General features: G+C 40.1%; 1 protein-coding gene across 4 annotated transcripts in view; it reads right to left on the bottom strand.

The window, feature by feature from the left end:
• Nucleotides 1-5,255: 5,255 nt before the first annotated feature.
• The window catches only part of NFE2L2 (NFE2 like bZIP transcription factor 2), a 35,283-nt gene continuing 26,007 nt past the window's right edge, over nucleotides 5,256-14,531 (bottom strand). For all 4 annotated transcript variants that reach the window (XM_045480304.1, XM_045480305.1, XM_045480303.1 and 1 more), the window contains exons 2-5: nucleotides 9,122-9,388; nucleotides 8,493-8,582; nucleotides 7,672-7,863; nucleotides 5,256-6,976 (exon numbers count right to left, since the gene is read on the bottom strand). In XM_045480304.1, coding sequence (XP_045336260.1) covers nucleotides 5,753-6,976; nucleotides 7,672-7,863; nucleotides 8,493-8,582; nucleotides 9,122-9,388 — 1,773 coding nt within the window. In that variant the 3' untranslated portion in view covers nucleotides 5,256-5,752. The remainder of the gene's footprint in view (nucleotides 6,977-7,671; nucleotides 7,864-8,492; nucleotides 8,583-9,121; nucleotides 9,389-14,531) is intronic.

Consider the following 14,531-nt stretch of genomic DNA (forward strand, 5'->3'; position numbering starts at 1 on the left):
TGTGTTGTTTTGTTGCTTTCCAGTGTTTGTGTGATTTAAACACTCTAGGTGAATATTACATACTTTATTAGTAATAAAATAATGGGAAACTTGAAATGAGCCTTTACATAGCAGTTCAAGGTTATGGATTCTATTCAGTGGGAAACATACATGACACTGGAAATGGGGACAGAAAATGAACTGAAAGCTTGTTGCTTAAGGATTTAAGTCTTGAATACCAGTGTATGAGATGCTTGGGTGGTAAGTGAGGAATCTGAACTTAAAAAAAAAAAAAAAAAAAAACAACGCAGTTAAGGATACTTAAATGACTGAAAAGATAGGAAAGATGAAGGGGTTTCAGCTGTTGGATGAATTGGGTTTCAGTGGATTGGTTGAGTATTCTGTGGTGTGAGGGTGGACTGGGAGAAAACAGGAAATTCAGCCAGACTGGAATACTGCATTTTTATCCAAATAAAGGTGGTAATAGTCCTCTGTTAAAGCAAGAACTTTGGTGGGTAGAGTTTTAAGAATTGTGACTTTTAGGGAAACTTTGTAGCACAAATATTTGGATTCTTAGCATTAGTAGCTATTAAGAACATGTTGAATAGGAGTTGTAGCCATGTAAGGAATTCTGTTAGGATTGCAACGCATTTTGCTTGGGTTTGGTTTCAACACTGGTTTTCGTGGTATGTGCAGTGGTCTTACTCTGCAGCAGTAAGTACCTTATAATTCCAGTAGAACACTGTATAAAGACTGGTAATGGCAAGGGTGCATTGAACTGCATTCTAGAGGTTAAGTGGGTACTATACTGAAAGCTAGCTAGGAAATAGGAATTTGCCCAGGATACTCAACTTGTAAGATTTATTGATAAGTGTTAAATACAATGGTATTGGCAGCTTTAAAATACTTGGAAATATGAAATGGTTAGGTTTTACCATATCCATGTATATAGCCATAATATGTTAAAAGGGCCTATAATGACAAAAGATGAATTCTATCAAATGTTAACTAGTTTGGAAGTTAAAATACAGGTAATTTTTACTTTAAAATACACTGTTAGTCCATACATTGTTGATAGAAATGTTGAGTAAACTATAGGTACTTACTGAAAAGAACTCTGATAGGTGGTCTATTTGGATTTAATCTTTTGTCTCCTCTTTAATAGGTATTAGAATAATGCAATTAGATTTTTGTTTATATCAAGTTTAAGTCAGTACAATATTTAAATACAGAACTTAAGCTGTTTTGTGAGCTTGGGCAAGTTATTTGGGGTTTCTTTATGCATGCTACCCATTGGCAGTTTGATGCCAACACAGACCCTAGGAATCTTGGTTTCATATACGTTAAGTACGTAGAATTAAACATTACATTGAAAATAGTAATCAAACTTTTATTTAGTAATACATGCTTTAAGTATCAAATGAGGCTAGGAGGGTCTGACTTCTGACTTTGAAGTTATGTATGAATGGCATTTAGAAATAACAGTAACCTGATAATGTTTAACTGACAGTTTACTGTTAATGCTATTGTGGATTGTCGTCTGTAGTGTTGAAGGAAATATTAAATTCATTAACTGTTAGTGAAAAGAAGTAACTTTCTCCATGAAAACTCAAACTTAAATTCTATCCACATTAGGAGCTGTTTTACATAATAACTTGTGTAAAGCAGAGATGATACCCACCCTCTTTCTCATTGAGTGTGGAGGTTGAATCTGATGCTGGGTTTAAAGAACTTAACCTAGCATCTGGTCCACGGTCTCTAAAGATATTTGGGGTAATTGTGGGTGCTTTCTTACTATCCTGAAGAATACTTAATATTTTAACGGGTTACAATAAAGTTAATTATACCAATGTCCTACAAGTTTTTCTCTCCACACAGTTTTTGTGGCCTTTAAATATTTCTCAGTTCTCTTGGGGTGTGGTGCCTTGGGTGGCTCAGTCGGTTAAGCGTCCAACTCTTGGTTTTGGCTCCGGTCATGACTCAATTTCGTGAGTTCGAGCCCTGCATCAGGGTCCATCCTGACAGTGCAGAGCGTGCTTGGGATTCAGTCTCCCTCCTCCCTCTCTATGCCCCTTTCCCACTCATCGCTATTTCTGTCTCTAAACCTTAAACAACAAACAAAACTCTATTTTAAATTTTTCCAGTTCTCAAAAAGTATAAAAAGCAACTGAAAACAACCTGTTCCTGATAAGTATCTGTAAAACAGGAATGGCAATTACTTTGTGTATGTTTTGAGGCTTAAAAACAAGTATGGGTAGGATAAGTGTAAGTTAATGTGAGTAGCCACTCCTTCCCTAAACATGGGCTTGAGAAATCTCAGCAAGAAAATGTTTCTTTACGTAATAAATGCAGTATCGTTCAGTTAAGATTCCTAAGAATGCTTGCTATAAATCAATGTAAAAGGCATAGATACGTTTTTTTTTTTTAATTTTTTTTTTTTTAACGTTTATTTTTTTGAGACAGAGACAGAGCATGAACAGGGGAGGAGCAGAGAGAGAGGGAGACACAGAATCCGAAACAGGCTCCAGGCTCTGAGCTGTCAGCACAGAGCCCGACGCGGGGCTCGAACTCACGGACCGTGAGATCATGACCTGAGCCGAAGTCGGACGCTCAACCGACCAAGCCACCCAGGCGCCCCGTAATACGCTTTTTTTTTTTTTTTGAAAAAATGTTTAAGGTTCAGTTTTGAGAGTGGGAGCAGGGCGAGGGGCTAAGAGGGAACTAGAGGATCTGAAGCAAGCAGGCTTTAGGCTCCCTATCAGCAACAGCCTGATGTGGGGCCTGAACCCACAAATCTTGAGATCATGATATAAGCTGAAATTTGGATGCTTAATTGAGCCACCCAGGTATCCTGCATAGGTACACATTTTAAAACTAGGAACTTTAGTGTTTGAATAATTGGATAGCCAAAATTAAACTGAGGACAGTATAAAGCTCTAACTCAAGTCTAGATCAAAAGATGAAAACTTGGCTTTATTTTTTGTCATAAGTAGGTTTTGTTATATTTAAACATTAAGTTATGCATAATGCCGTATTTTATTTAAAAATTGCAAGAGAGTGGGGAGGGGCAGAGTATCTAAAGCAGGCTCCACTCAGCAGAGCCTGACTTGGGCAGGAGGAGTGTATCACAACTGAGATCATGACCTGAGTTGGACACTTAACCTGAGTCACTCAGACGCCTATTTATTGTTTTCAGAGAACTAGAGAGAATGTTTTGTACTTACAAGTTATTTTTTCAGATCCTGTACAAAAAAAAAAAAAAATTGAGTCACCACAGTGAACTCAATTGTTATCAGGCTAGAAGTCTGTTCCAGTCTGCCCAGCAGTGCTTCTCACCCCTTGTAGGTGCGCCAATCCCAGGTGTTCAGGTGGGGCTGCAGGTAATGGATTCATGCCACATACCCCCATAATGCCTAAGGGTGGAGCACTTCAGTCTTTTGTCTTGAGGTTGGAAAAATGTCTCCTCTGGAAAAATGTCTCATCACCACCAGTTACAGAAGAGATTCTTGACTGTGCCAGAGAGGCCAGCAGCAGAATCTGAATGTCTGCTACATTCATTAGTCTCTGAAGTTGTGTGTTCAACCCCAAGGTGAGCTTTGTCATTCAGGCCAGGTTTTCTTACTGGCTAATTTCACTTTAGTTTCTTTCACTAGCAACTAAAAGGCATCCCAATACAAGGCTAAGGAAAATGGAAAATATGCCTGTTGAGTGCTTAGTGAGCTAGGCACAATACTTTTTGCATAGTAACTCAATACTTCTTCTACAGATGAGGAAATGAGCCTGAGTGTCTTCAGTTATTGGAGGTCATTTAGCAAAATGGCAGCAGAAAGCCCAGCGCCTCTAGGGCCTGTGGGCCTCTGCATTGTAGTACTTATTCTAAATGTGTTTTAATCCTCAAGATGAATCTCCCATTACCCCACTTTTTTTTTTTTTTTTTTTTTTTAAGCTTGCTTTTGAGAGCATGAGTGGACAGAGGAGAGGGACCAAGCAAGTTCCATACTGCCAGGAAAGCCCGATAATGGGCTTGAACTCGTGAACCATGAAATCATGACCTGAGCCAAAATCAAGAGATGCTTGACTGATTGAGCCACCCAGATGCCCCTCAGTTCTTAAAGATATTACAAGTCCTTGACTCTCATCTTCACCCAACATCTATCAGAAAGTTCTTTTAGTTCTACATTTGAAACCTGCAGAATCCAGTGCCTTCTCACTGTTCCTACTATCCCCACCCTAGACCAAAACTATCCCATCTATTTCAGAACTTTCCCATTGGTCTTCCTGCTCCCACCTTAACCTTCTAGACTATCTTCAATACACAGGCTAAGGAAACTTAAAAATCAGATGTTACTCCTTAACACCTATGGCTCCCCACTTTCCTAGGGAAAAGCCAAAGTCCTCATGAAGGTGTAAAAGGTTCTATGCCGTATTCCACTTCTACCTGCTTTGTTTCTCCCTCCATTTTCAGCTGTGTACTTTTTTTGAGCAGCAGTCAAAAGTCTATTAGAATATAAGATGAGAAAACAAGAATATAAGGAAGCTCTCTTTACAGAGCGGACATTTGAAAGTGAATGCTGGTCAGCCATATAGTCCTTGTTTTTAGAGTTCAGAGCCTTTGAACATCCTGTATCATGGCTGTTATACTCTTTAGTTAATAGAATGGGTCACCTTCAAACGTTGCCATCTCAATAGGCTTTTACTGTTTGCAACCCTATTTTTTTAAAACTTATTTTGAGAGGGAGGGGCAGAGAGAGAATCCCAAGCAGGCTCTGCACTGTCAGCGCAGAGCCCGAAGAGGGGCTTGAACTCCTGAACCGCAACATCATGAGCCGAGCTGAAATCAAGAGTTGGACGCTTAACTGAGCCACCCAGGAGTCCCTGCAACCCTAGTTTAAATTGCAATGTTTCCTTTCTACTGGTCTTCCCAATCCTGGTGTGTGTGGGTTTGCTGTCTTCCTTCAGTTCCAGGAGTACTGGGATTTTCATGTCGTGTTCTTCAAAAAATACCTAGTACATGGTAGGCATACATGTATTGATGTAAGTAAACTGAATGTTTCCATGTCCACATATTTTCCTTGGTTGAGCTGTGTTTGCTATTGAAGAGATAAAACATTTTCTGGATATACTTTATTTCTTTAGGTCTCTGGGACCAGAAGTTCAGTATAAAATGCTCTTCATATTTATAATGAATGGAAATGTTCTGAATGTTAAGAATGTTTCTAAATATGTTAAGTGTGTTATGGAAAATACTGTGAATAAAGTCAAATGAATTCCAAAGATAATTTAACAGTCATAATACTCCTTTATTAGTACCAGCTTTTCAACTAAATTGGTTTTTGCCATAGCTAAACAATTTAATATAAAAAAAATGCTTTTTGTTCATACAGTATTTATAAAAAAGTACATAGTGGTTAGTTTTGCAATTTGCTTTTAGCCAGATGTATCATATAAATCTATGAATGTAACAAATGAGATAAGAACAGTATAAATAAGTTTTTGTAGTATTTACACTTATACAGGAACTAGCCCAAATGGTGTTCTAAGAAATTAAGTTCGCAGTTAAAGTGAAACTACTGATTCAGCATACTGATGACTTACTTTAATGCTTTTTTAAAGTTTATATTATTTCCTATACTAGGTTTTTACTATAATTTTGCATAGAATTACTTATAAAGTATGTTTTTGCATTTCACATCACAGTAGGAGCTTTTAGTATAACAGTACAAAAAAAAAAAAAAAAACCCACTAGCTCAGAAAAGGTCAGATCCTTCCAAATCTAGTTTTTCTTCACATCTGGCTTCTTACTCTTGGGCACAAGGAACACATTGCCATCTCTTGTTTGCTGCAGGGAGTATTCACTAGGAGAGTAAGGTTTTCCATCTTCATCACGTAACATGCTGAAGACTTCAAGATACAGGGTGCTAAGCTGTTTTTTCAGTAGATGCAGGCTTTTGTCATTCTCGCCCTTTTCTCTGAGCAATTTTTCTTTTTCATCTTTCAAATGATCCAAATCTTGTTCCAGTTCCACTATATTTTCCAGTTTTCTTTTTCTGCAGTTCTGAGCAGCCACTTTATTCTTACCCCGCCTGCGTATATCTCGAATTAATGCCAGTTGAGCTTCGTTGAATTGTTCCTTGGACATCATCTCATTGAAGTCATCAACAGGGAGGTTAATGATCTTTTCAACAGGGAATGGGATGTGGAGAGCTTTGGCCCTTAGCTCATCTCTTGTGAGATGAGCCTCCAAGCGGCTTGAATGTTTGTCTTTTGTGAATGGGGTTTTTCGATGACCGGGACTTACAGGCAATTCTTTCTTGGGTGTGTTTTCACACTGGGCATCACGCACTGGAGCACTGTGCCCTGGGGATGGTGACAGGGGTTGGACTGTATCTCCAGAAGACTGTACGGGTTGTGTTTTAGGACCATTCTGTTTGACACTCCCAGGGGCACTATCTATCTCTTCCATTTCAGAATCACTGAAGCCAAGCGGTGTGTCTCCATAGACAGAAGATTCCACTGAGTGTTCTGGTGATGCCAGGCCAGGACTCGTGTTCAGCGAAATGCCAGAGTCAGAGTCATTGAATTCTGTGCTTTCAGGGTGGTTTTGGTTGAAGGCTTTACAAAGTGATAGATCAGAAACATCAATGGGCCCATTAAGAAGTTCAGAGAGTGACTGGCTTAAAGTAGCCGAGGAGGGCATGCTATTGCTGCTACTGGGTTCTGCTATGAAAGCAGAATAAAATTCATCACCAAAATCAGTGTTTATTGTGGCATCTGAATTTAATGAGTTCACGGTCAACTGGCTGGAATCTTCTGTGGAGAGGATGCTGCTGAAGGAATCCTCAAAAGCACTGAGAAAATGTGGACTGCAGTTACCTACTTCCTTTTCCAGTGAGGGCATCGATGAGTAGAAATGATAATTGTCAATTTCTGTCATTTTGGTTTCTGGACTTGGGACCGTGGTAGTCTCAACCAACTTGTCATTTTGAATATTAAGACACTGCACAGAAAAGAAATTTTTACCAAATGTAAGTCAAGTTAAATATTTTTAATAGCTGATAATCTGTATCTGATGGCACATATTTTTACTTATTTTGAAAGATTTTGTTTTTAAGTGATCTCTACACCCAATGTGGGGCTTGGACTCAAATCCCTGAGGTCAAGAGTCACACGCTCCAGCTCCACAGACTGAGCCAGCCAGGTGCCCCTGAATGCAAATGTTTTTAATAGCTGATAATCTATATTTGATGGTAAACTCTCTCCCCACCCTCATTCTTCCCAAGGTCTTCTATAATTCAGATAATTCCTGTTTCTAACAGATATTTATGTCTAAGCATATGTATTATTTTCACAGTTCTTAGATCAGACTTCAGGTTTACAACTTGATCTTTCCTCAAGACATCCAGTCCATTTAACAAAAGCACACTTAAGTGAGCATGGGCAGCTCTCATGACTAATTTCATTTATTTAAGTAATGTCTACATCCAATGTGGGGCTTGAACTCACGACCCTGAGGTCAAGAGTCACATGCTCTTCTGACTGAACCAGCCAGGCGCCCCTCTCGTGACTAATTTAAAAGCGCCCTCCAATCCTTCCTAGAAGTAGGTGGCATATAAAGAGTAAGTGGAATAAATAATTTAAAGGCACTGAATATGAAAGTGTTTTTGGCACTTACTGTTATTAGATCTTAGTTACCTGTAATTCTGGAATGGACAGTAGCTCCTCCCAAACTTGCTCAATGTCCTGCTGCATATTGTCTAAATCAGCAATGACTGACTGAGTGACAAGAGTCTGAGGTGACTGAGCCTGATTAGGAGCAATGAAGACGGGGTTCTCGATTTGGCTGGGAATATCAGGAACAAGTGACTGAAACGCAGCTGAAGAAACCTAAAATTGACAAAGCATTTATCTGTGTGAGTCTGCCAGCAACAGTGGAGAAAGAAGTACATGCCGGGGCACCATCACAACACTTCAAACTGGAATTAGCCAACAGTTCTGTGGCCCCTATTTCTATATAATGAAACAAATCTCCCCCCCCCCCCCCCCCCCGACAAAATAACTCCACATTCATCTACTGGCTTGTTTTAGCCTATGCATTTGAAGGTAAATTTCAAGGAAAGTGATACGCTTTTGGATTTAATTTGCATCTCCCTGTATAATAGCTAGTATAGTGCTTCAAACACAAACGAATTGTTAACTGAGCAAGTCTTGGTTTGTTACCCAGCTTGCTTTTTACTCACCCAAATTTATTTCTAAGTACCTGTATGTATCAAATGAGTTACCTGTTTTCATGGTTATGCAGATCCATGCTTCTGGCTATGCAAGGATAAGAGGATTTGGTCTTGCATGGTGTAGGGACCTTTCTGTTTTTTTTTTTTTTTTTTGAATTGTAACGTTATCTATAGGCTAAGATTTCTTTGACAAAATTTCCCCCTAAAATACTTCTTTAATGAAGGCACACTCATAGGATGTATGAGATATAGTTGGGGAGTTTTGCTGTTAACCAAATGTTGTACCTCATTGTCATCTACAAATGGGAATGTCTCTGCCAAAAGCTGCATGCAGTCATCGAAGTACAGAGCATCTGGTTTGGGAATGTGGGCAACCTGGATAAAAAGGAAAGACACAGAAGAAGAGAAATATTGTTCAGTGTCCTACAATGATCACGATTTGGTTAATCAAACGTTTCTCTTCTGAAATCAGTTTAGTGTAGTATAGCACACAGAATCAAACAGACCAGACTATCTGGGTTCAAATCTTGGCTTCCCTGATTTCTTGTGTGCTCCGGGCAAGTTACTGAATCTCTGAGCTTCAACTGCCCATCTGGAAATAAAACGCTAGTATTTTTGTACTACAGTTTCTACTATGATTGCTGCTGCTGCTCGCTCGATCCTTACAGGACGTTTCCACAGCTTCCAAAGCACTTTCATGTAATTTATGTCCTCTCAATCCTTACAACGACTCTGTGAGGAAAGTCAGGTTTTGAACTCCTCAGGAATCTGGGGCTGGGAAGTTGACTTGATATGGTCATGAAGACAGTAAAAAGGCAAATCTGGAACTCCAATGCAGATATTTTAAACTCACCGGTCAGTATCGGTTCCTTAAACCCTGCCACATACCTTCCCAAGAACTGAGAATTCTGTACCTGGGAGTAGTTGGCAGATCCACTGGTTTCTGATGGGATGTGTTGGGCAGGCTGAATTGGGAGGAATTCACCTGTCTCTTCATCTAGTTGTAACTGAGCAAAGAAGGCTTTCTCTTGCTCCTTTTGGAGTTGTTCTTGTCTTTCCTTTTCAAGTTTTTTCTGTTTTTCCAGCTCATGTTCCTTCCGTCGTTGACTGAAGTCAAATACCTCTCGACTTACCCCGAGATCTATATCTTGCCTCCAAAGTATGTCAATCAAATCCATGTCCTATGTTAAAAAAAAAAAAAAAAAAAAAAGGAAAGAGAGACCATGGTTAAGATGGTTTTTAAAATGGCAGATATCCTAAAATTTATATTATGCCATTATTGATGTTGCGGGATATGGAAATTAGAAACAATCTGAATGAGAACACAGATCCAATGTTCTGGAAGGGCACAGTTAATTCCATTCAATGAATCTATTCATTAAAAGAAAAAACAACCTAAAAACACAGCCATCCATTCTAATCACTTATTGGATTATTAACGACTGGGTGATAGTAGAGGTCACTAAAGAGCAAAGTAACATGTTGCACACTACAGCTCTTGAATTAAAAGAAATCTCACACTTGTTTAGTGGAGTATAGAAATTGGAGCAAACACTCCAAGCCACTGGTATTACGAGACATGGAAAACATGATCAAATATGCAGAATTTTTTCTAAACCTCAGCAAATATCCAGTTTACAGAGAAAAGGGGAAAAACCCTGGTTAAATGTCAATCTAGCAGTTGCGAAATATCACCAATCTTTTGGTATTTCCTACACTGGATTACTTTCCCCCATCATTTCTTGCTACTCTAATCCCTGTGGCTCACTTATTAAAACAATTTCCTCTTGATTTGAGTTTTAGCTCCTGAGGTATGAACAAACTGGTAAAGAAAAGTCCTAGCTAATGGTAATCTTGTGACCCATGGGTGAAGCAAGAGGCTGGCCCTGGAAAAGGGGTAGTACCCACTAGTTTCACTTCTGAGTAATCACAGATAACCCTCTTAAACACACACACACACACACACACACACACACACACACACACGAGAAAAAAAAAAAAAACCATGGTTCCACAGAAGGATGGAAGGTACTGAAAGTTTAAGACATGGGGAGATCTTACAATGAAGGAATGGTTATTTTGATCTCTATAACAAAACTAGGCCTAGGTACCACGTCCAGATTTTCCTAACCACAAATATGTCAAAAGCAATTTTTTGACTTATAACTTTAGTTTTTGGAAAAGTCTTCACAGGTAGGAAATTTAAATCACTTTCCATTGAAGAAATCATCTATACTGAAAATAAGAAAATGAGATTGAGACTGGAAAAATCAAGACATGGGGGGAAGGCAGTTGGGGCCTGAAAGCCAGTAGACACTATGCACAAACATCACATGTATTTGGTTCTGATGATGGCTGGCAGCGCAGGGTTGCCCAGTGCGTCTAGACTCTACTTTCTGCCTCCAAGGACAAAAATAACATGGCTGTTGCTTCACTGAGCAGTCAGGCTATTTTTACCCAACAAAGGAGGGGGCAGGCCACCCAGCCTAAAGGCAGCACAGCTACATGGACAGCAGAGGCTATGGCATTTGAGCCCTGGTGGTAGAATCTTAAATGCTGTGAAACCCTTCCTGACCATGGGGTTTATCAGTATTCTAGCCTTGAGCAGTGTTAAAGAGTCTACAGCAAACAGAGTAGGTATAATTATAACACCGTCTGTAGCTCTTTAGAACTGGCTAACATGTATCTTTTTAAGCCAACGTTTATTAAAGGCTTTCTACATGCCAAGCATTGTTCAAAGTACTTTATATATATACAAATTAATCTGCAAACAACCATATGAAGATAACATACATCCTATTTTTTACAGATAAAAATACTAAGGTTTAGAAAGAAGGGATACTTCTAGGAAGTATACAGGGATATGTCCTGGGTAGTCTCAATCCTGGACTCATGCTTTTTTAACCACAAGCTACACTAAAAAAAAAAATACAATCTGATCACTGGCCAGTGGTTCCCAAACCAGGCAGGATATAAAATCCATTGTCGTATATATACTCTGGTTTAACATCTTGGGGATGTGAAAAAGTGGCCAGGTTACAGAAGGCTGGATTGAGCACATCACCTCATTCGCTTTCCTGGCCACGACACAGAATAGCAACCACAGAGCATTTATTCATACATGGCTATCTCCACAAGGAACTCCCCACTAACACAAAACATGAAAATAATTTCCATTTTAAAAATGATGTGTTTCCATGCTAATGGACATGTTTATCCAAAGGTGTTGAACAAGAAAGGTCCAAGGTATTAGAGAAACCTACTTTAAAATTCTAATTAGATTGGGCCATATCTTCTTAGTGAATTTAGAACAGTGGGGTATCCTATCTAGGCTTTCTCCAAGCTGGAGCTAAAGGAGCCAGGTATTAAGGAGGTTTTCGGTATATTCACACCCACTAAATGCTAGCACTAGAGTTTAAAGGCATGCATGATCACACAGTCTCAGTTGAGCTCCAGTTTCTCTCTCTAATTATAAGACAGGCAGTACCTGTTCCTAGCGCCGCCCCCCCCCCCCCCCCCCAAGAAAAACTGATGTGGACAGTGTGCTGAGCTCTTCAGAAGACGAATCAAAGAGAAACCCAAACACTTGCCCCTGCACCTAGGGGCCACTCTGACACATCCCTTCCTGAATTTCCCCAGAATGCCTAGGCGGGGCCTTCTCCTTGTTAAGAGATCTCAGGATAAAAACCAACATCCAGCTTTGACTTTTTCATAAAAGAACTGAAAGAACGCTGAAGCAGTTCATGTTGCCAACACCTGCTCACAAATCAGACTATTCCAGAGGATCCCCAGAACCCAGCCCTATGGGCTGAAAGAAAATGTCTAATGTAATTTACTCTAAAATTAACAGAGGCAAGTACACCAAGAGTTGATACAAGTCTATTCTTTCCTTTCTCCCCCTTCCCTCCCCACGAGATGAGATGCTTGAGTGGGTTCAGATGATTTAGCTATAAATTTAGTATATAACTGTTCTGTCCCACTCGTGCCATACAGATGTTGGCTGATCAAGTGAGATGTGAAAGAAACCTCTCTATATGTAAAGTATATGCAAATGTTGCTATGCATGTTGACAGTGATGGTTCTAATACCTGCTGTAATATAAGCAAGATCAAACTCAAGGCCAATGGATAATAAAGAAGCTGTGGACCTAACTGTAGTGGGAGCCTGAAAAACATTCAGCAGGGAGGCTACTCGGTTCTTCCTCAGGGAGGGTCTGAAATTGACTCCCTGGCTTGTGCAACATGGGTTGAAAACAAAAACAGTAACCTATACTTTTATGTAAGCATGGATAGCACATATATACCCATTCAACAGCCATTCAATTCCTGATATGACTACCCTTCAATGCACAGCCAAACCAATTCAATTTCTTAAAATTTCCCATAACAGGATCAGAAAAGGGCACCTTAATGGATCCTCATCCACAAACAGGAAAAATAAAACCTGAATCGTTTGGATCAGCTCTTGAGCATCCCATTCTTCTCTGATCTGAAACAATGCTGGACCCTAGGGGGCAGAGCATCTCCTACCGCTCTAGCTTACTGTCTCCACCAGTAATGCCACCAAAAGATGTTTCATGTAACAACATCTAATTGTTCTTAGTGCAGGCCGGGCAGCCTTCAGTGAGATCACAGGGGACAAAGCAGGTTTCAAAGTGTTCTCGGACGTTTTCCTCTGTATTTTTTTTAAGTTTATTCATTTTGAGAGAGAGCACGCACGTATGCACATAGAGGAGGGGCAGAGAAAGAGGGAGAGAGAGAATCTCAAGCAGGCTCTGAGCTGTCAGCGCATGGGGCTCAATCCCACAAACCATGAGATTGTGACCTGAGCCAAAATCAAGAATTGGATACACTTAACTGACTGAGCCACCCAGGCACCCCTCCTCTGTATTTAAAGTTTATTATTTTTTGAATTTTTAAAATTGTATATATATATTTTTGAGAGAGAGCGAGCGAGCGCATCAGGTGAGGGGCAGAGGGAGACAGAATCTTAAGCAGGTTCCACACCCAGTGCAGAACCTGACACTGGGCTCTATCTCATGATCCTGGGATCATGACCTGAGCTGAAATCAAGAGGACACTCAACCGACTGAGCCACCCAGGCGCCTCTTTTAAAGTTTATTTTTGTTATTATTTTTTTAATGTTTATTTTTGAGAAAGGGAGAGACAGAGTGCTAGTGGGAGAGGGACAGAGAGAGACAGACACACAAAATCCAAAGCAGGCTCCAGGCTCTGAGCTGTCAGTTCAGAGGCCGACATGGGGCTTGAACTCACAAGCAGTGAGATCATGACCTGAGCCGAAGTTGGACACTTAACCGACTGAGCCACCCAGGCACCCCAAAGTTTATTTTATGTAATATTTACTGTTGCTATGAGAAGTCTCTAAAAGAAAACTTATGCTTGAAAATAAAAGCAATGGTAGTTTTAACTACCCTGAATTCCTTAAAACAAATGTTCTGATCAAATTTTGAATAAAGCAACAATGGGTTTCTTGTCATGGCCTTAACATATTATACTCTGTTACTCAAATTTTCACTTCAACTTCAGAAGAAAAAAACCTGCAGAGATTTGATGGTGTACGAAACAAAGCTTTATGCTGAAAATGAGAACAGCAGAAATGTGTCCACCTAAGACTTGCTGTTGGGGAACCCCACGGGTTTGGGACTGTTCTGTGCTACCCTCACAGGCAGTGAGCATTTCCTGCAAGGAACCCTGTGACTAGGCACATGACTTACTCCACAAATGACCCACCTCTGCAAGGCTCGTGAACCATCTAAGAGGAAGTAGTCCGGGTGGAGCCTATAACAAACAAGAACAGGACGCAGGACAGCGGGGAAGGGAAATGCCTAAGGAAAAGCTAAAACTGCTCTTTGGCACATAAACCTGAGGCCCTGAGGAAGAAGAGCTTCTTATCCTCTCCAGGCCCCCAAAAAGGCAGGCCACGAGGTAAAATGGCAGATCGGTAGCGTCTGGGGATGGAGAGGAAAGCAGGGGGATGGTTTTCCACAGCATTCCAACAGGTATTTTTCCTGAAGACCTGGGAAAAACTTCCCAGAGCAACTGAGGCGCTGGATGGGAGCCTTCACAGGCCATATGGAGCCACTTAGCATCTGACTTTTTTGTTGTTGTCCTTTAGTGATTCCTGAGTGTGTTGCAAATTATGCTGCTAGCTTGGCTTACACAAAAGATGACAATTTAATAAGAAACATAAATGTTTGACAATTCGCATTAAATCACCATCTGGTCCAACGGAAATATTCATATTTAAAATGTATATATCATCATTTGCCATCTGTGTAATCTATTACATGTTTTATGGGGAATC

The sequence above is a fragment of the Leopardus geoffroyi genome, chromosome C1 (assembly GCF_018350155.1).
Source record: "Leopardus geoffroyi isolate Oge1 chromosome C1, O.geoffroyi_Oge1_pat1.0, whole genome shotgun sequence".
Taxonomy (NCBI): domain Eukaryota; kingdom Metazoa; phylum Chordata; class Mammalia; order Carnivora; family Felidae; genus Leopardus; species Leopardus geoffroyi.